At 40.9% G+C, this 21453-nt stretch overlaps 1 protein-coding gene and 1 pseudogene across 5 annotated transcripts in view; both read left to right on the top strand.

Moving 5' to 3' along the window:
- Positions 1–21453, top strand: part of ASPH (aspartate beta-hydroxylase) — a 210560-nt gene that overhangs the window by 87351 nt on the left and 101756 nt on the right. For all 5 annotated transcript variants that reach the window (XM_027567486.2, XM_027567471.2, XM_035727294.1 and 2 more), the window contains 2 exons: positions 163–207; positions 11690–11731. In XM_027567486.2, coding sequence (XP_027423287.1) covers positions 163–207; positions 11690–11731 — 87 coding nt within the window. The remainder of the gene's footprint in view (positions 1–162; positions 208–11689; positions 11732–21453) is intronic.
- Positions 14169–14304, top strand: LOC113917852 (annotated as a pseudogene).

The raw sequence follows: 21453 nt of genomic DNA, 5'->3' as shown, positions 1-21453 counted from the left end.
TTCTTCTTTGTTGTAATAGTGTGAAAACTTAATGTTTTTGTTATCATTGCACACGAATCCCAAAAATGTCTGTAAAAATAATCACTGTAACTTAAATACAGCCTGTATCTTAAACACTGGTCGGCGATATATAATGGATTGTAATTTTCTTACTTATTTTAGAAGAGCACATGCCCCCTGCTGAAGAACAACAGGAAGTACCACCAGGTATGACATTTTGTTGGACGCATTGCTCTTTCCTTTTCTGTTTAATTTAAAATGTACTGTTGCGTACAGCACAGTAGCTGTATGAAATCAGTCAATGAAGAGTAAAACTCCTGAGAGAAGGATTAATTATACCTAAATTTAAAGAGAAGATTGTCTGCATTTTGATCAGTTGAGCCAAAGTAAAGGAAAATACATGTCAGAATCAGTCTCGTACATGTTTCTTGAGCTGGAATGTGAGGAGTGTTAATGGTCAAAGTACCGTATGATTTTTGCCATTATAGATGGTAGTAGTAGTAGTTAGGTGTTTTTTTTTTTTAAATTGATAGGCTACTTGATGATGGATCAGAATTGCCTTAAGATGAAAGTTCTAGTAGTGCATACTTTTGTGACTTTATGCTTCTTCCCCATTCCCCATTTCCGTGAGGGCATCTTAGTGCCCTGGGCAATCCTGGCTGGCTGCCTAGGTCTCGTTAGTACCCGAAGTCTTTCTTTCCAGCCCCCTGGGTTCATCCATTTCTGTACTTTTCCCTCCCCTCTGCCACATGCCCCTCTCACAGCAGTGAATTTAGACAGTGGGAACATCATTTCGACCAGGGCCTGTGCTTTCAAATGGCATTTGAGAGATGACATTAATTCTACCTGCAATCAGAAATTAACATACAAGCCTCCTGTTCTCATAGTGGGAAAGACATGTTTTGTGAAGAGGGGAGTTTCTAGGACCTCTATCCCAAGGGTATTTCCTCTTGCTTCTGTTTTTTATTTCCATTTTCTTTCTTTTTGGTTGAATTTTTGCTCCTATTTCTTACATTATGCTTAATGTGAATTTTGTGGCAATGATATACATTACTCTTGTTGATTTTGGTAGAAATAATTATAACTGTCAAAATCTCCTGACTAATAAATTTCAAGGAAAAAAAATAACTTTTATAATCAAAGAATATTTTTAGTTATATACCCCAGCTCATCTTTGCTTATTTCACGTTGGGATGTTACAGGTTTTGGCGGTTGTCATACCGTGTACATTTATAGTCATCTGTACAAATGCTTAAGAGAACTGGGTTGTTGGTATTATAATGTGAATGAGAATAGAAATCCATGGAGAATTTGGGCTTTTACATGATGGGTACTGCGCAGGTACGTGTATTTTGTGTTTAGAAAAGGTGCACAGAGCAGGGAGAGTTGATGTTTCTATCCTGCCTTTGTAATTTCTTCTTTATTGTTGAGGGTGCTTCACGGAGGGCCTTGTTTCTGCCTTGAGGAGGCAGAGCACATTACTGAGTTAGCATTTTGATTACCTCCCAGTACTTTAAAGAAATTGTCTTAGAAGTATTTTTTAAAATAATGAGTTTTTACAACATTGACTCTTTTCTAGTTACAGTGCAGATTTTTTAATACTGACCTGACTTTAGCAAAGGCATAAAAAGTAATACTGTTTTCTGGCCAGAAATTTCTGTGTTTTTATTTCCATGTTTTATAAGCTGAGCCCAAGAATTTCCTCACAACATAAATATAAAATACCCCGTGTTTGGGGTGCTGGAAGAAGGTGCTTTTTTAGAGGGGGTATTTAACAACTGAAGCACAGAAAAATGAAGATTTGATTAATATCTGTACTCACTGACATACAATAAGTTCCCCATAAACCATGACCGTGGCTATTTTTGTTTAGTAATTAATTAGCCTGATCTTCAAGGTGGATCAAGAGAAGTTAAACCCTGAAAGACCTGCTCAGGAAGTTGTAACTTGTAATTTGGTGTCATAAAAATGTGATTGACTGGCTGCCCAGTTACATTGTGACCTTGCTAGAAGAGACTATAAGGCCAAGAGTTAGCAATAGTTATTTTTAATGATTGCGCTTGCTTTGCTTATTTCCCATTATTTTCATAGTCTTAGTGTATATTACAACCTCTTTTATTCAGTCTTACAAAAGAATAATAGTTGAGGGGCGCCTGGGTGGCTCAGTCGTTAAGCGTCTGCCTCTGGCTCAGGTCATGATCCCAGGGTCCTGGGATTGAGCCCCGCATCAGGCTCCCTGCTCCGCGGGAAGCCTGCTTCTCCCTCTCCCTTTGTCTCCCAGCTTGTGGTCTCACTCTCTCTCTGTCAAATAAATAAATAACATCTTAAAAAAAAAAAAAAGAATAGTTGAAACTCTATATTCGTGATCTTCTTGCACAATAAGCTGACTGCTCTTGTAAGTGTTTAATTATCTGTGTGATTACAAAAACTGCAGGAACACTGATGATAGGGCCTGTCTCCCTCCTTTGCAATGCTCCTTACCTTTCAGTCTTTAAAATCCATTATTCAGGGGAAACTTTAATGGAGGACCTCTGCAACATGCTAGCTGTTAGTTCACTTTTTCCTGGCCCTTGGAATCTTAACTGATGATTACTTTGCCCTCCCTGATCATTCCAAGACTAGGTTATACTGTCTTAATATTGCTTGATTAAGTTCACAATAATGTATTTATTGGCATGCTATAACCCCACAGGGCGGGAACTGTCTTAATTTACCGGTATATTGAGCCATACACTAGGGCCCAGCGAATGCGAAACTTTAGTAAGCATTAAACATTATGTAGGAGCTCTTCTAAGCACATTCCATGAAATAACTCATTTAATGTTTCCAGTTGCCTAAGAGGTAGGCATGCTGTTATCTCCATTTTACAGATGAGAAAACTGAGACATAACAAAGCGGGTCTGAGAGCCGACAGGTGGCAGAATGGAGGCTGCCCCTTGCATGCTGGCTCCAGAGTTCACACTCTTGGCCTCTGTGCTCTAGAGGGTTTTTCATAAGGGAAGGCCTGAGGGCTGATGTGTTCTGAGAACTGTTTTGATGTGGTAAAACTAGAGCTGTCATCTTACTCAGCATCTTTCTCTTCATGTACATTAGTACTTCAGCTAGGACCTGGAAGTGGTAGAAAAGTAAGTTGTCCAGTAGCTTGAGTTTTGTCATCTTTTGTTTATATTTGTAAATTTATAAATGCTTTGCTCTTGACAAGGATATAAAAAATCAGTCCTAAGAATTGATCATTCTGACATTAGAAATCGAGCATTTTGAATACCAGATTTTTTTTTAAATTGTTTTTGCAATCCATGCTCCTTTAGTGGGTTTTTACCTTTCTCCTCAAACCCAGATTTTTTTTTAAAGATTTTATTTATTTATTTGACAGAGAGAGAGACAGCACAAGTAGGCAGAGCAGTAGGCAGAGAGGGAGAGGGAGAAGCAGGCTCCCCGCTGAGCAGGGAGCCCGATGCCGGGCTCGATCCCAGGACCCTGGGACCATGACCTGAGCCGAAGGCAGACGCTTAATGACTGAGCCAGCCAGGCGCCCCCAAACCCAGATTTTTACTTGAAATCATATAGCGTGTGATTCTGGCAATATGACAGAATAAATATGAATAGCACAAATTGATTCATTTATGAAGGAATCACTTATGAAATTCATCTGAGGAAAATTTCCTGCCAAACAGTATGTTAAGGCCCTTTCACTAACTGGTTCCAGTAACAATTTTTTTCTGTCATACCATGCCAGAGAAAAAAGAAGTTAATGTTATGTTTTATGGTGATAATCATTATTCAAAATGGAGATATATGAGCACCAGTGTTTCTGCTGCTCCAGTCTCTCTGAAAATGGAGATAACATTTGTAACTCAGCCCACCGTGGTCTAGCAGTGGGGATGGCTTTGCTCTGCTTCATCTGCGCAAACTTTCACTCATACCTCCCCTTGTCACCCAGCATTTCCTAATGTGATCACTAGGGCATTAGCCAGCCTTAGTCCGGCAGCACTAGAGGTCTTTGCTTATGTGAATAAGCACCTAATATGAAGGTTACTGTTATAGATTTCATCGTTTACAAACGATGTACAAAGGTACAAAGGTTTGCCCTGGGCAAAGAAGATACTCGAGCAACAATATAGTGCCTGCCCCATAGCGGGTCGCAGTCCCATGGGCTTAGAGCCGAGTGAAACAACCACTGTGATGTCATTAAGTCCCCAGAGGGGTAGACAGGGCAGCACAGAGAAGAAGGGATAATTAACCCCTTTGGGAGCAAGGGTGTGGAAAGTCACGTAGGCCTCCCCATGTGTCGTTGTGCTGGAGCTGAGTTTTGAGGAGCAGGATTGACTCATGGGGATTGGAATTGGAAGCAATTTGCAGGGAGAGAGGGCTGATTGAGGGGAAGAGTCCGGGACGATTCCCGTTTTCCTGATCTGAATGCATGAATGATCAGCCCTTCATGGACCTATTGGAGGGAGGAGGAAATGGAGAGTAGCAGAGGAAGTGACGGGCCTGATTTTGGACATACTGGGTTTGCAATTCCGTGAACCACTTCTGAGTGGAGTCGTCTTTAAATGTTCAGGAGCACACATTTGGGTCCTTCAGAATTGTAAATGGGCTTTTAGTTTATTTGCCCTTTCATTGGTACTCATCATTATGCTTTGAACAGCTTCCCACAACCTCAGGTATGTTTGATGGCACAGGTTACAGAAATGCTCATTCCTCTCACAGGCTAGCTCACTGATAAATTCTAAAGAGAACGTGAAGCCAAACGCATTTATAAAAACATTTTCTGTTGAGGTATTATTGACACACAGAGATGTGCTCACTCGTTGAACATACAGCTTAAGGAACTTGTGCCTGCGGTCCATTCCTGCACCCACCTGTCAGAATGCTTCTGGCGGTCCAGAAATTTCTCCTTCCTCCCGCTCAGTCCCATCCCCTCCAACAGCAGCTGTGCCAATCTCTATCACCACTGATTGGTTTGCTTGCTCTTGAATTTAATAAAACAAAACCAGAAGCAAACACACACAAAAACAGATACACTTTTTTGGTGACTCTTTTTTGTTGTTCAACATCGTGTCTCAGTTTCATCTACTTTGGCATGCAGAGTATTGGTTTCTATTCATTGCCCTTTACTATAAATACACTACATTAAAAAAATCCATTCTACATTGATAGCTGTTATGAATGTTTCCAGTTTCTGACTGTTATGAAGAAAGCTTCTATGAATAATCTTGTACATGTCTGTTGTATATAAATACTCATTTCTGTTGGATATATAAAAGTATACAGATGATTTCTAGTTACCTCACATTAGCACCAAATCTACCTATATAAAAATGTCTGGATACACATGCACACATACCCATATATAGGTAGGTAGGTAGGTAGGTAGGTAGGTAGGTAGGTAGATAGGAAGGCAGGATCATAATCCAGATTTAGAAATGATATCAAAATTTGGCTGGGCCTTTAAGTGCACCATCTTTTCTGCTCGAATTATAACAGATCTAATGCTGTGATGGTAAAATCAACCAGATACTAAAGTTTGGAATGAGAAAGTATTTGCAAAAAATTGGACAAGAATGACTTTTACTGTATACTTTTTTTACCCATTTATATTGTCAGTAACATTAAAAACTGACATACGATTATATTAATGTATTTTAACTGCAACTTACAGTATCTGGTTGCTCCTTGAAAATCCTTCCTCTATTTGTTTTTCAAATACCATGCTAGATTTTTTTTTTCCTCTATTACATTTCTTATTAATAACAGTGAAAACACTGACGGGAGAAAGAGAGTTAATGCTTGCATCTCTCAAAAGACTGAAATTCTTAAATTTAGTTGTAATTCTCAGATGCTCTAAGAAGCTTAAATTTTCATCAGCAGCTTTGCAAGTAATTCCCAGGGACTTCTCTGGGTAGTTAATCACTGTTTAACGAGTTGCCCTTAAAAACAACAATAGCACATAAAAAGCATTTACTTCTGTCGGTGGGTTTTTGTTTTTTTTTTTTTTAAGTAGAATGAAAATGAAGCAGTTTCACAGTCTGTGTCTGGTTGGTCCTTTAATTTAGATTTCCCCTTATTTTTGCAGATACTTAAAGCTTCAGAAAGACTGCCCCCACTACCGCAGGAGGACCAGCCTAACCATACGCTCCAAAAGATGGCTGTGATAGGTCTTGTGACGCAATTACTGAGCAGACCAAGATCTTTGGGAATGAACACTAAAGATGTTTTCAATCAGTCATAGTCCACTGGCATCTTAGTGTATTTTTTTTTTTTAGAAACAAATTACATGTAATGTTACATTCCTGCATGTCCGTTTTCCATATCATCTGTTTCTTACTGTGACACAGCTTCCGATCTTACCTACATTTATGTGTGTTGTTCAGATAACAGTTGATCATATTGACGATGTAGCAGCATTTGTCTTGGCAGGGTTTCACTGTGTATATGACTAGTAATTACCCCTATATCTTTTGGACTGACCTGTGTAAACAGCATAAGCATGACCTCAAAGCCATGAAGAGTGCCCTGCGCTTGCACTCTGAGGCCCACTACTGATGGTCACGGTTAGCTGTGAAGACTGAGTTGTATATACCCGCACTGATATCCTTAGAGGACATTTCTACCTTAGCTTCGAGCGTTCAGGGTAAAACTCAGAATTTTGAGGTTCCTGGAGCTGGTAGCTCATTGATGAGAAAAGTTGAATATTTCGGTGAAAGTCTTAAGTTATCATGGTTAATTTATTTTTCAAACAGTTAAAATTCCTTGCTAGGATATAGGCAAAAGGAATGGCCTGCTCTGTCATGCAAAAATGCTGTCGGGCACCTCGGATCAATCATAGAATAGCTTTGTCCCTTCGGTATTTGTTGAAATTTTAGAAAACCTGTATAAATTGCTGGTGCACATCTTAAAGGTTGCTCTGCCATTAGCTAATTGAGTTATGCCCTCACAACACTGAAGATGGCCCCGTGATCTTACTAGAGAATGATGCCTCTAGCTGGGCTGATACAGGGCGTGCGGAAGGTGCACACAAGCCACTTTTCGTGCTGCTGTTTGCAACGCCTTTTCTTTTCCACCCTGAAGAGTTTCTTCTACTTTTAATGTGGTTTATTTGGGCTTGGCAATAGTTGCTGTTATGAAAATACTCATTTGTTAGGAAAAGAACGTAGTGACATCATTTTGAAAGGACCATGAGCTATTAAAATCAAAGGAAAAGCCATAAGAAGTAATTTCATTTCCATGTCAGGGTTAGCTCTTGATTATGTTAACATTGTTTTAAGATAAGATGACTTTTTCCTCCCTTGCTTTTAGGGTTACAATCAGAGAGATTTTATATTTTTATCATTATAGATCATAGTTACAACGTAGTGAATGATGCATGCTGACCCAGTGTGTAATGAAATCCAGAAGATTGAGTTACTAAGAAAAGCAATAATTTTCTAAAGCTGTGATATGGGTAATATGGAGTTGCTACTCAAATTCTAATAAAGCTCTTAATTCGTATTGTGAATTATAGAACACTACTTTTTATAAAGCCTTATTTTTTTAGGGAAACTTAGGAGTGACATAGAACGGATAAATGAGTAGAATTTTGCTGGATTTTTGTATATAATCTCTAGAGCTCTGGAAGCTGAGGATTCATTATGCTGTGGTCAACTTCAAATACTTTCTGATTCCAAATATCTGAATTAACGAGCCACACTGGGCAGTATCAATGGATTTTCTAAAAATGATGTAAATGTCTTCTGTTTAATGTTATTTGAGTGCAATAAAATGCAGAATTCTTCTCTATATTGTCCTTATTTTGAATTATTATTTTGTTATATAACAAAATCAGTTCATTTTATACTTGTATATTAGAATATTACAGTATCCTTGATGACTGAAATCACGAAGGTGTACCTTCGACCCTTTCTTAACCTATTTCTAATAGGTGATGTTTATTTTAACATTTACTCTGATGCTTACATTGCCGGGAGCCAGATTAAAATGAGATAGCCCCTGCATCCATCCTTTGTAGGTTTTTGTTTAGCACCTAGCAGTTTTGGTAATTCCCTAGTGAGGCAAGCCCCACTCCCCTATAGCCTCCTCCTCCCCCATGACCATTGTACCATGAGGACATGAACTTCATCGTAGTTGAGAAGACGAAAAGAGTCTGAGCAGGTGGAAGGGCAGGCGAGGGTACAGCAGGTTCTCTTTCCATCTTCATTCTTGGGGCAGAAAAGGAGAACTAGACAAGTAGGGAAGAAGCCTCCGGGTTCTAGAAAGTGTTGTTTTCTCCTCTGGCATGCCAGAAGACTTCAGACTCATTCACTCAGGATAAACAGACCCACCTTTTTTTGTTATGTTAATCACCATACATTACATCATTAGTTGAAATCTTGCCATTTGCAACGACGTGGATGGAACTGGAGGGTATTATGCTGAGCGAAATCGGAGGGGGAGACGAACCATAAACAGACCCACTTTTATTGACTGCATTGCCTCTGCTGAGCGCTTTGCGTATGTGGGGCACTTGCATTTTCCCAGCAGGTGGGGCTTATCCCTGCTTGCAGATAAGGAAACTGAGGAGCAGAGAGGCGGAGACACCTGCCAGCCATGGTCCTTCATGGTGAGCATGTGGGCAACAGAAGGCAGGTGGAAACAGTTGGAGGGAGGCCAGATGCAGGCAGGAGAGCAGGTCGGAGACTAACAAGTAATACTCCAGGTGACGGTGGATGGGCCAACCTCGGGAAGTACTGGCAGAGAGACAGAGAAGGGGGACAGGAAAGTTGTGGCTGGCTGAGTGGGCCAGCGCCGGGGAGACAGAGCCCTGGAGAGTCACAGGTGCCAGGGAGATGAGGAACTGGTGAGGGCAGCTGGGCCCGGATGGAAATCAGCTTTGGACGTGTGTGAGGTCCAAGAAGAACCGGTCAGTAAGCAGGGAAGCACAGTTGCTGGAACAGCATAGAGTTCAGGATATTTGAATTCACAGAAGTGATTTTCTTTAATGGTGTATGATCATTTTTGGTGTATGATTAAGAGTCCGTTCTTTTTAGTAAGGTTTTCCTTATCCTGAGAGGGGGGGAAAAAGTAAGTACAGTTAGGGATTGCATCACACTTTTCTTCTTGAATACGAGTGCTTAAACCCTAACTATGAGTTACAAGTGAACTTGGATGTGGGTAATTTTCCGAATTGGGCTGAGCAGATAGCTCCCTTTAACTTGGAGACTGTCATTGGAACATACAGAGTGTGATTGAAGTATTATTACAGAGGATACTTTCTAAATCAGTCTTACCTGTTCTGTGACCTTTGGCAAGATTCCTGAGCCTCTCTTAAGCCTTAGTTTCCTTATCCATGAATTTAAAACCGCCTCCCAGGGTTGATGGGGTTGATGCGATCGTCTGCAGTAAGTGCTTAGAACAATGCCTGGCACCCAGTAAGCATCCAGTGAGTCCTTCTCCTCTGGGGCATGGTGAGGTCCCCATGGGGTCTCCCAGGGAAGCGTGTGTACACAGAGAATAAAGTAAAGCAGAGTAACACTTTACTGTTAGCTCTGCAGAATACTAGTGAGGGAAGCTGGATCTCTGAAAACGCTTTTACCCACTGAAAATCAGAGGGGCCAAAATGCCTGCTCTGCTCATTTCCCCATATCCAAACACGAGTCACAGATGCCCACGTGTTGGTGTGAGGTGAGGGGCAGAAGGGGACGTGAGTGAGAGAGCTCTTGCCCAGAGCTGGGGAAGTTTGGGTTGGACCTTCTTCGGTCAGGCTCATTGCCCTCGTAAATACTGCTGCTGCGAAGGAAGAAAGATGGTGGCCCTTGTTCCCTGGAGGGTGCCTGGCCAGGGCCCTCCTACCCATTTAAAATGGGACCCATTCAAACCACTCCTCTTTCCTTATTTCTCCCCTGGGGGCGGGAAGATGTGTGGGGAGCCCTAAACTCCTCTTCATGTTCTCTCTAGTCAGGTTAGCAACTTGCATTTCGTGCTTGCGTTTTCAGATTACCCCAGCCCCATGCCAGGCGACGGATTCCTGGAGAACGTGGAGGGGCACAGCCTTCCTGCAGGCACTGCTGGTAGCACTGGAAGGACTCCCTGGGGACCAGGATTGTGTGTTGATGTTTTTCCTCAATCCTGTGTCCTCCGAGAGTGCATCCTATGAAATGATGCGCTGCCTAACTTTTTGATAAAGGAGGTTATGGTTAATACGATCAGAAATTCTAGGACATTCAACAGAGATCTAGAATGGCTTTTTGTTTTTGTTTTTATTTTTAAATATCCCGTGTACGTCCTGCAGCACTAGCAGGAAGAGTGTGGCAGTGAACTTGATAAAACCCACTCTTTGCACGAGGCAAAGCCTGCATGTCCCTATCTCCCATTTCTCTTTCAGGGAAGGTAGGGAAGGGCGCTGTGGGAAGATTATATGCTTTGGAATGATGTAAACAGCTGACCTTGATACGTCAGGCACTCGACTTTCCCAGCCCTCAGCTTCCTCCTTTGCACAGAGGGAGACAGACCTCCCCGTAGGGAGGCAGGAGGCAGTAGGGGGGCGCGAAGTGCTTAGACTGAGCCTGCGCTTGCAGCTTTCACAGGTCGTTCCCTTCGTCTCCATTGGTGTCTTGAAACGCCTGACCTATAAAAAGCCCTCCCTTGTATCGGAAGCCTGCCTCTGATTTACTTGTCACTTCCAAAAAGTGCAATGTTTGATAGGAATGTATGGAGGAAGCCGGCGAGCAAAAAAATCGAGTGTTCAGTGGTTGTACCCCTAATCTCACCCCACGGCCTGGTCTACTCTGGGGGAAGAACTGAGTCTGATTTTGTATCAGTCTCCCAAACTCTGCCCTATCCTGACTCCCACACATATGCCTATACACGTGTTCCTAGAAATACCCAAAGCTAGATAAGTACCTACGGGAACTATAATCAACTGGTCTACCATGAAATTTAGCTAGACCCCAACTTCTATGAAACAGTGGGCTAGATCTGAGATAGTGCAGAAATGAGGTTATAAGCACAGGGTCAGGTCATGTGCCATAGTTTTCCACGTAGGGTGGATGTTGTTTGGTCCAGGTTCTGGGTGGGTATTACTGCACACAGTCCCATTCATGGGAGAGACCCTACGACTGTGGTTAACTTAGTGAGAGGCTGACACAGGTGGGCTGTCTGGCCCATCTCGTGTCCTCAGCACCTGGGCTCAGTGCAGGCACACTTAGTGTTCCAGCTGTGTATGTGTGAAGTCCTTGGGGAAGTGAGACTGGTGTCACCCCAGTGAGGGGGACATGCGGCATTTCTTTAAAGCACATGGTGGCTGTTACAGTCTTCTGGTTTTAGGAGACAGTATCAATATTGAACAAGCTTTGATGAGGGCTTCACTCCACTCCAGTTTGCTTTTATACCCACAGAGGCACTTTTGGAGGAGATGACCCACAGCCCTACTTTTCTATTAATGAGGAATACTTAGCTTGGTGCCTCATACCTGGTTACTTTTATAAGTATAAGCCTGGTGACTTTTAAAAACAATTCAAATGAGTCTAATCTTAATATTTTGTAACAAATTTCATGTGTAAAGAATTCAGGGTTTAGGAAAATTGGAATTCTATGCCCAGAAATATTTTTCTTAAATTATATTTATTTGAATTCATTTAAATATGATCCTATATTTTGAGATAACGAATAGGGACTTTCACAATACTTACTTTGTTTTGTCTTTACTTTTCAGAAACAAATAGAAAAACAGATGATCCAGAAATAAAAGAAAAAGGTGAGATCATCAAATAATGCCTTTCAAATATACATGGGAAGAAAATCATCACACTATTCATGAATAACATGCTGATTTTATTTTGTATCACCAGTTAAAAGAAATTGCCTCTGGGTTTATTATTTCAATGGTTTTATCAACAAACATTTATCAATATTTACATAAACATTAAGAGCAAAGGCTCTAAAGAGATAGCCTGGCTTCTAATCCCGGTTTTGCTGTTCACTATATGTATGTCTGAGAATTCTTTGCCCTCTGTGCCTCAGTTTCCTCTCTGTGATATGGGAATAAAATAGTACCAAGTTCAGGGACCAGAAGACTCCTGTTTCTATGATAGTAATTAAATGAAAATATGTGTAAGGTACTTAAAGCAATGTATAGCGCAGGGAAAGCACTTAGGAAATGTTAAATGTTATTATGTTAACATCCATGCCAGGAATAGAGATCCAGAAATTACTAGAACATGTTCTCTTTTTATAAGGAACTCTGAGTTGTTGGAAGGACATGCAAACAAGGTTATATCCATAAAGAAAGAATCATCTTTGCCTTCCCACAGTTGATTACAATGGGATTCTAATAAATTGAATAACCCAGTAGAATTTTAAGTCAGCTCTTACGAAGATTCCTTAGCTTACTTGGAGTGAGGAACTGAGTTAAACAATTATATAGATGATCATGGAATAGTGCTTATGCTTTTTTTTTTTTCATATTCTACTTCCCTTTATTCTTTCCAATTGTGGACATTTTTATTTTTCAGTATTTAATTCAAGCTTAGACAATAAGAATCTCTAAATAGTAAGTAAGGCTACTAATTTTATCCCTCACAAATATTTTTTATATCATTTAATTAATTAATTTATTTTTTCATCATGATAAGTGTGCTCTTTAATCCCCAACCTCCCCCACCTGCCTCCCCTCTGGTAACCATCAGTTTATTCTCTATAGTTGACAATCTGTTTCTTGGCTTGTGTGTGTCTCTCTCCCTATATTTTTTTCTCTTGCTCATTTGTTTCTTAAATTCTACACATGAGTGAGATCATATGGTATTTGTTTTTCTCTGACTGACTTACTGTACTTAGCATCCATTCTACTATCTAGCTCTATCCACGTTGTTGCAAATGGCAGGATTACATTCTTTTATTTTTATGGCTGAATAATATTGCATTGTAAATAAACCACATCTTCTTTATCCATTCATCTATTGATGGACACTTGGGCCACTTTGATAGTTTGGCTATCGTACAGAATGCTGCTATGAACATAGGGGTGCATGTATCCCTTTGAATTAGTGTTTTTGTATTTTTTGGGTGAATACGCAGTAGTGCGATTACTGGATCATAGGGTAGTTCTGTTTGCTTTTAATATTTGAATGATAAAATCTTTAATGGTTGAACATTACAATTTTAGAAATGCCTTTAATTTTTAGTAATGTTAATTTTCAGCATCTACATTTGAGAAGATATTATAGTACATAACATGTTATAATATACATAATGTACATGGTCTTAGTGTATACTTATTTGACGAGCATACAGAGTTGCTGGCCTCTGGCTGTAATTTTGTAGCCTGTAGGCTGGGAACTAGGCATTTAGTCATGCATTTTTTTTTTCCTGATTCGTTGTATTTAATTTTTTATGAAAGCAATACCAAGATACAGTTTTAAAAGTATGACTTTTAATGAAACACAGCAGCCTTCTATCTCCCTACTCCCTGTCTGTGAGGCCCATCCCTGACTTTCTTTTAGCTATTTCTTCTAGTACTTACCTACACATTTCTAAATAACTAGCTACTTGTGCAACTTTCTCGAAACTGTTGACTTTTCTACGTAGATGACTGGGATTTAGCTCAGTCACGACCCGAGTTCTCCATGCTGCCCCACCTTCCTGATCTGCCATGACACCACGACATACTCTGATCGTGATAAGTAAGTAGCCCCCTTCTCCCTAGTTTTGATTTCTACGATTTCAGTGACCCGCGGTCAGATGTGGTCAGCAAGCAGATGATCCTCCTTCTGACCTATTGTCAGAAGGTCGCTAGTAGCCTAATGCTACGCCCCAATGCCTGTGTCCTTCCCCTCACTTGATCTCATCACGTAGGCATTTTCTTATCTCACATCATCTTAAGAAGGGTGAGTACAAGATATTTTGAGAGAGAGAGACCACATTCCTATAACTTGTATTACAGTGTATCGTTACACTTGTCCTATTTTATTATTAATTATAATAATCTCTTATGGTGCCTAATTTATAAATTTAACTTTATCATAGGTGTGCATGTATAGGAAAAAACATAGTATATGTAGGGGTTGGTATTCTCTGTGGTTTCTGGCATCCACTGGGAGTCTTGGAATGGGTCCCCTGCAGATAAGGAGGGACAACTGTGCTAAGGAGAAAAAACAAAGCAAGCAGGAGGGTATCATCAGCTTTTGCTCGAGTTGATCGCTTCTCGGCCTTTTGGCTAAGATCAAGTGTAGAATTGATCACTTCCTCGATTCTGGAATGCTTCCTTCGCTTGGCTTGCTGGTTACCACATCGTCTTGGTTTTTCTCCTACTCTCTGCTGTGTGTGCTTTTCTCAGTCTCTTTGGATGGCTGTTCTTCATCTCCCTGATCCTCTGTCACTCAAGTGCCCCAGGACTCAGTCCTCAGAGCATTGCTCTATCTGCACACACTCCCTCGGTGATCTGACCTAATCTCCTCGCTTTAAATATCGATCTGCCAAGGATGACCACACTCGCCTGCAGCCCGGGTTACCGTTACCCAGTGTCTGCCGGAGAACCTCGTTTGGACGTCTGATAATCACTTCAAACTTAACTGGTGTAAACTGAACTCCTGACCTTCCCCCTCGAAACCCGCTCCTCCTACGAAGCGTCTCTTTCATGCCTCCCTATATTTCCCTCAGCAAGTCCTGTCAGTCCTCTCCCCACAACATACCCAGAATTCCACCGCCTCCTGCCCCCGACACCCACCACCACCTGCCTCCCAGCTACCACCGTCTCTTGCCGGCGTTATTCCGGTTGCCTCCTAACTGGTCTTCCCGCTTCCACCTTTGTCTCTATAATCTTTCTCAATACAGTAGCCACGGTGACCCCTTCAAAACCTAAGCTGTGTCATGTTGCCCAGTGCCTCCAGCGTCTTCGTATATCCCTCAGAATAAAACGAAGTCCTTTGCTGTGGTTTACCAGCCCTCATAAAATCCATTCTACCTTCTCTGTCTTCTCTTGGTTTCCTCCCCAACATCACATCCTATAATACTCTCTCTCCTTTGCTCACTGTGCTCTGGCGACTCGGGCTTCCCCACCAAGCACGCACGGGACCCAGGACCTTTGCCGTGACCGTTCCTTCCAGGCTGACTCTTCTACCCCAGCAGCCACATGGCTTGCCACAGTCTTTGCTCAAATGTAGCCTTCTTAGTGAACCTCTCTAACCTTATTTCAGGTTAAAAACCCCTTACTTTCCATACCCTGTTTCCTTGCTTTGTTTTCTCTATAACACCATGTGATTATATTTGATAGTTTAATTCTTTAGTATTTATTGTCTGAACCTCCCACTGGAATCAAATTTCCATGAAGACACATTTTTGTGTGTTCTGCTCACTGCTGCATTTCCTGTGCTTGGCACATAGTAGGCACTTAGTGAATATTGTTTGAATGAATTTCTGTTATGTTTTAATTTCAGAGGATTAATATGAACAGACATTACAGGCTCTATAAAACCCAAATTGTAGGAGTAAGAACCAGACCCAGATAGAACTCTTAGGATGGAAATCCCTGGGAAACCCAGAACTTGAGTCAGTGACACTGGAGTAAGAAGAAGACAACTGTTCTCATCCCTAAAGAAACCAGAGTGATTACATGGTCTCCTCTGTGACCTCACGTGTCGGAGCTCGGCGGATGCATGGATTGTCACACCCATGCTGCTTGGAGCACAGGACTGACAAGTGTTCCAAGTGTTAAATACTTTCACTTTTAATTTCTTCATCCAGAAATAAGTATCATGATTCTTAATGCCTCACAGGGTATACTTCAAAACAGGAAGATAAAATGAAACTATCTGTAAATCATAAATGCAGTCTGCTACTACTATTACTTTCCAAATATCTGAACTCCAGATTGCTTTGATTAGCAATGAAGTTGGTTGATTCGGGGGTGAATCATAGGTGTGCCAGTTTTAAGATTTTGTTAAAACCGTGCTTTTCAAAGATCCATATGTACTATCATAATCAGTTCTAAAAGCAAAGGTATTTTTAGCCCCCAAAGTACAACACATATAATTAAAGAATAAAGGATGGGTGGTTTTTGTTTTTTTTTTTAGATTGTATAAATTTAGCTGTACAGAAAACTCACTAAAATGATTTGCATCATTCAGTTGGCCTTGGAGCAGTGGACATGTCTTGTCTTGGCTCCAAAGCAGAGACCACGGAGGTAGTACTAAGGCTGCTTTGGGGACCATGTTAGTGCACGTCTCACTATATCTGTTGCTATATCTGTTTCTCCCCACTGGATGTCACCTTTTCCCACATGTTCCATCTTCCCACAACCACAGACTGCATGAATCAAAAAGTAATGCAGTGCACAAAAAGCTTACTAGATGTCAAACTCAGTTACTTTTATTCATCCCTTTATTGAGTACGTACTGTGCACCTACTATGTGCCAGGCCCTATTTTAGGCACTGGGGCTAACATAGTCAATAAAAACTAAGTCCCAGTTCTCCTGGTACTTGTAATTTAGTGTACGTGTGTTTGGGCCAGGGGGAGGTTAGATATGTAATTGTTAAAAATTAGAATATAATAGTGATAAGTATGAAAAGCAATATAAAACAGGAAAAGACTACAGAGAATGACAGTGGGCAGGGGTGTTGCTCTGTGGAGAGGCCTCTGGGACACTGACGTTTGAAGATGCAAGGGAATGAGCTGAGCGAGCATCCAGGAGAAGGGAGTCCAAGGATGGAAGAGTGCCTCCATAGTCCCCGGAGAAGTGTGCCTCGCATGTGTGAGGGTCAGTGAGGAGGCCAGTATGGCAGGTGGGGAATGTGGGGGGGTGGGGGTATAGGCGTGGGTGAGATCAAAGGACTTGCAGGGTCCGAATCACACAGGGCTATGAAAGCCGCCAACCGTAAGGATTGTGTATATTATCTTGAGCGAGATGGCCGCTGGGAGATTCAGAGCAGAAGGCTGGTATGATGAGCCGTATGTTTCCAAAAGGCTCATTCTGGCTCTGGGGGTGCAAGATTGGAAGCAGGGAGACCACTTAGGAGACGCCAAGAGGTAATAATGGCTGGAATTAGGATGCGGGGCAGTGGAGGTGAGTGATGGTTAGATTATGCATGAATTTTCACGTAAAGTCATTAGAATTTGCTAATGGATAGGATATAAGGTATGAGAGAAAGACAGGTGTCAAAAATGACTTGGAACTTCTTAAAAAGAGGTGCTTGAACAATTCATTGAATATAAAAGTAAACAACATGTGGCTGATTTAACATAGATCAAGTGTCAGTTATTAGTTGATGGTTTGTGAGTCTTTAAAGGAATTTAAGAAGCAACAGAATACCCGTGCCTGCAAAAAGGAAATGTGTTTTGCTGTGTGTGTGTGTGTGTGTGTGTGTGTGAGAGAGAGAGAGAGAGAGAGAGAGAGAGAGAGAGAAAGAGAGAGAAAGAGTTTGTATGTGTTATAATTGCATTTGAATCTAGGACTTTTCCTGAAATTTTTCTTTGATTTAGACTAATACTTACTATCCTATTATATTATTCATTACAATTAAGGATATGCTTAAACAGTATATTTTGGCATTTAAAGATGTCCTGGTTACTATTTGTATTCTTTTAAAAAAGTAATAATCAGTGCCCTAACAGAACACCAGATGGCACTAGAAAACAAGTCACATTTACACCAACAGAAATCCCATTTGTAATGCAGCTTAAAGGAAAGACCTAGAAGATTATAATATAGCCAGTAAATCAGCTTGATGCAACTGGTACCTCATATGGATACTTCTGGGTTTTCTGTGATCATAAGGAAAACAGAGATAGAACCAACATGAGCAACAATCAAGCCTCATTAAGAAGTTTTCTTGTTATTAAAAAATGTATACGTCAAAGAAGTTTTTCCTGGGATTCTTACAGCTGAATGGAACATATTTAAGCAAAGTTGTTCACCATCGTCCTGAGGATAAAAACTAAACTTATTAGTACAGCACCTGAAGTTTCTCAGGTTCTGGCTCCTGCTTATGGCTTTCCTCTGTTCACAATGCTCTTTCTTGCCTCCCCTCTTCACAATCTCCTGGCAAAGTCCTACTCCTTAGAAATGAGCTTAGAGGTTACCTCTGCTAGGCAGCCTTCCCTGATTACACACCTGTCTCTTACTCCAGACCAGAAGATTACTTTACCTCTGTACTCCCAAGACACCCCACGCTTGTAGATTTTTAGCATGTATTTTGAGTTTTTCCCTTAATTTTTAGACAGAAGGCATCTAAAAGGTAAGAACCATGGTACCCTTCCCCATTTTTGTATTAGTCAAGGTTCTCCAGAGATACAGAATCAATATAATAGGGTGTGTGTGTGTGTGTGTGTGTGTGTGTGTGTGTGTGTGTGTCTGTGTGTGTGTAGACAGAAACAGAGACACAGATTTATTGTAAGAAATGGGCTCGCATGATTATAGAGGCTAGCCAGTCCAAAATCTGCAGGGTAGGCAGGCAAGCTGGAGACCCAAGGAAGAGTTGATGTTGCAGCTCAAGCCCAAAGGCAGGCTTGAGGCAGAGATTCCTCTTCCTTGGTGGTGGTTGTGTGGGGGTTTTCAGTCTTTTTCTTTAGGCCTTCAACTGAATGAATGAAGCCCACTTACATTATGGTGGGTAATCTGCTTTACTCCGAGACTACTGATTTAAGTGTTCCTCTCATAAAAAATGTCTTCACAGCAACATGCAGATGTGTTTGACCAAATATCTGGGTTATCATGGCTTCACTTAGTTGACACATAAAATTAAGCCATTACATCCCTCCAATAGCATTTACCCATAATATAAAAGGAGTTGAATATATAGTCATTGCATGAAAAATGTAACTTAATCACTTTCCTTTTCATCTGACGGTAATATTATCCTTTCATTTCCTTACCTCTTCATCTGATGGTGTTATTATGAAATGCAAATGGCCCAGATGATGGGCAGGAAGGGTTTATAGACAGAGGTATCAATGTGTGAATGAACCTTACCTGTCTCGAATGTACTGTATTTCATGTTATTTTCACAGAGGTTGTCCTCTAATTCTTATCAAAAAATCTTGTGAGTTAAGTATTTTTCAGCCATATTTAGCCATGTTTCTTCGAATTTTTTTTTTCTTTTCCTCTCCACTACTTGTAGTAGAGTCACATGTTAGAGTGCACAATGATGTCCTACATGTCTCGGGAACTTTGTTCTTTTTTGTTAGCATTTTTCCACCTTAGATTGCATAATTTCTATTGTTCTGTCTTCAACTTCAGTGAATTTTTCTTCTGCTATTTCAAATCTGCTGTTGAGCTCATGGAGTAACATTTTCATCCTAGCTACTCTTCTTTTCAAGTCTAGATTTCCAGCTGCTTCTTTTTTATAGGTTCCATTTCACTGTTGAGATTCCATATCTGGTCACTCATTCATACCATGTTTTTCATTAAATGTCTATACTTACTTACAATCACCCATTTGAAATGTTTATCTAATAAACCCAGCATCTGGGCACACTTGGAGACAGTTGCTACTACTGCTTTTTTTCCTCCCTGAGTGTGGATCAGGAGAGTCCTGTTTCTTCGCATGTCTAGAAATTTTAGGCTAAAAGCTGGATTGTGTGTAGAATACATTGTGGCAGCTCTGGAATTTTATTTCCCCCTGAGGATTATTGGTGACCCGTAGACAGTTAACTTGCCTGGATTCAAACTAAAAAATCCATCTCCCTGCAGTATGAAGCAACTGCTTTCTCTGCTCAGGTTTGTTGACTTCCAGCTGCTGTTTTTTTAAGTTCAGCTCTCTGGAAAGCGGGGCAGGAGGTGCCCTGAGCCTGTGTAGTTTAGTGGTCTGCTAAGGATTTGGGCAGAATTCATACTCAGATTTGGGGGCTTCTTTCTGAGGATCATCTTTTGAATTTCCAGTCAACTTTGCCCACCTGAAGTTCTGCTGTCTTCTACTTCAAGCCATTAGGACTTCGAATTTCTTCTAGGCAAACTGGATGTGTACTGAGAAATGTACTCAGGCAAAACAAAACAAATTTGCACATTTCGCCAGAGGAGTTCTTTCAAAAGTAGGTTTCTGTAGTAGTTAGCCTCCAGGAAGGCCCCCAGTGATCCTTGCCTCCTGGTATGCATGCCTCTGTGTGTGTGCCTCCTCTTTCCATTGATTAGGGCTGACCTATGTGACTAATAGGGCAATGCAGAATTGACAGAGTGCAAATCCCAAGGCTAGCATTGCACCTTCTACCTTGCCTTTCCTTTGGATCACTTGCTTGCTCTGGAGGAAACTGGCTGCCTTGTCATGAGAATATGTAAGCAGCCTTTGGACAGGTCTAGATCACAAGAAACTTGTGTAAGATACTAAATGTTAATGGTGGTTGTAAGCTGCTAGGTTTGGGGGCACTTTGCTTTGCAGCCATATATAACTAGTTTATCCTCATTGAGTTTCTGCCTGCTTTTTCAAAACCAGGCTCCCAGGAACCACTCATGAAGATGGAAAGTTATCAGTCAGCCCGGGATTTGTGCCAAGTTTATTCTCAAATTTTGGATCTTGGCCCTTCTGTGGCTCTCTTACATCCAAGATTTCCCTTTTAAATTTTCATCTGCTCTGCTCTCTTCATGCTGTGATCTGCCTTCTTCAGTGGGGAAGGACTCAGTTTTCCACTCATCCCTGACTTGGGATGGTTGGGAGCAAGCACCACCCTACACAAAAAAATCACAAACTCACCATTCTTATCCAATGTAGAAACTGTCTTTCAAGAGTCAGTTCTTCTGGGGGTGCCTGGGTGGCTCAGTTGGTTAAGCATCTGCCTTTGGCTTAGGTAATGATCCTGGGGTTCTGGGATTGAGCCCCACTTCGGGCTCTCTGCTCAGTGGGCTTCTCCCTCTCCCTCTCCCCCTGATTAGGTGTGCTTTCACTGTCTCTCTCTCCTCTCTCTCTCATGCTCTCTTGCACATATGCACACTCCCTCTCTCTCAAATAAAGAAAATCTAAAAAAAAAGAATAAATTTTTCTGTTACAAGTTTCTACCCATCTTTGGTCATTTCCACTGCCTTCAAATAGTTGTTTTAATATTTCAGTGACATTTCATTGATTTAATTGATCTAAATTGGTGATAATTCATTGATTTAATGAAATACAAATATTAACATTCTCTGAATACTAGAGAAGCTGAACATCTGAAATGTGTAAGCCATTCTGGATTCCCTTGCTGCAGACTGCCTAGTTATAGCTTTTGTTTTTCCTCATTGGTTTTTAGGATTTCATTAATATTGATATTAATTTACTTGTTAGTTTTTATATTGCAAAAATATTTTCCCAGATAAATATTTATCTATTAACTTCATGTACAAAGTTTTACAGATACGTCATCGTTGAAACAAGTGTGTGAATGAACGCATGAGAGTGGTGTTCTCTCACCTGTTATAGTAGTTTGAATGTTCCAGTATCTCCTTACTCTCATATATTTTTCTATTATAATAAAATATGCACAAAAACATTGGACAGCCTTGATTCGGATGGCCTTGG

This window comes from Zalophus californianus, chromosome 4 (genome assembly GCF_009762305.2).
Source record: "Zalophus californianus isolate mZalCal1 chromosome 4, mZalCal1.pri.v2, whole genome shotgun sequence".
NCBI lineage: Eukaryota > Metazoa > Chordata > Mammalia > Carnivora > Otariidae > Zalophus > Zalophus californianus.
Note: the sequence above shows the minus strand (reverse complement) of the source record. Positions and strands in the feature narration are given on the sequence as shown.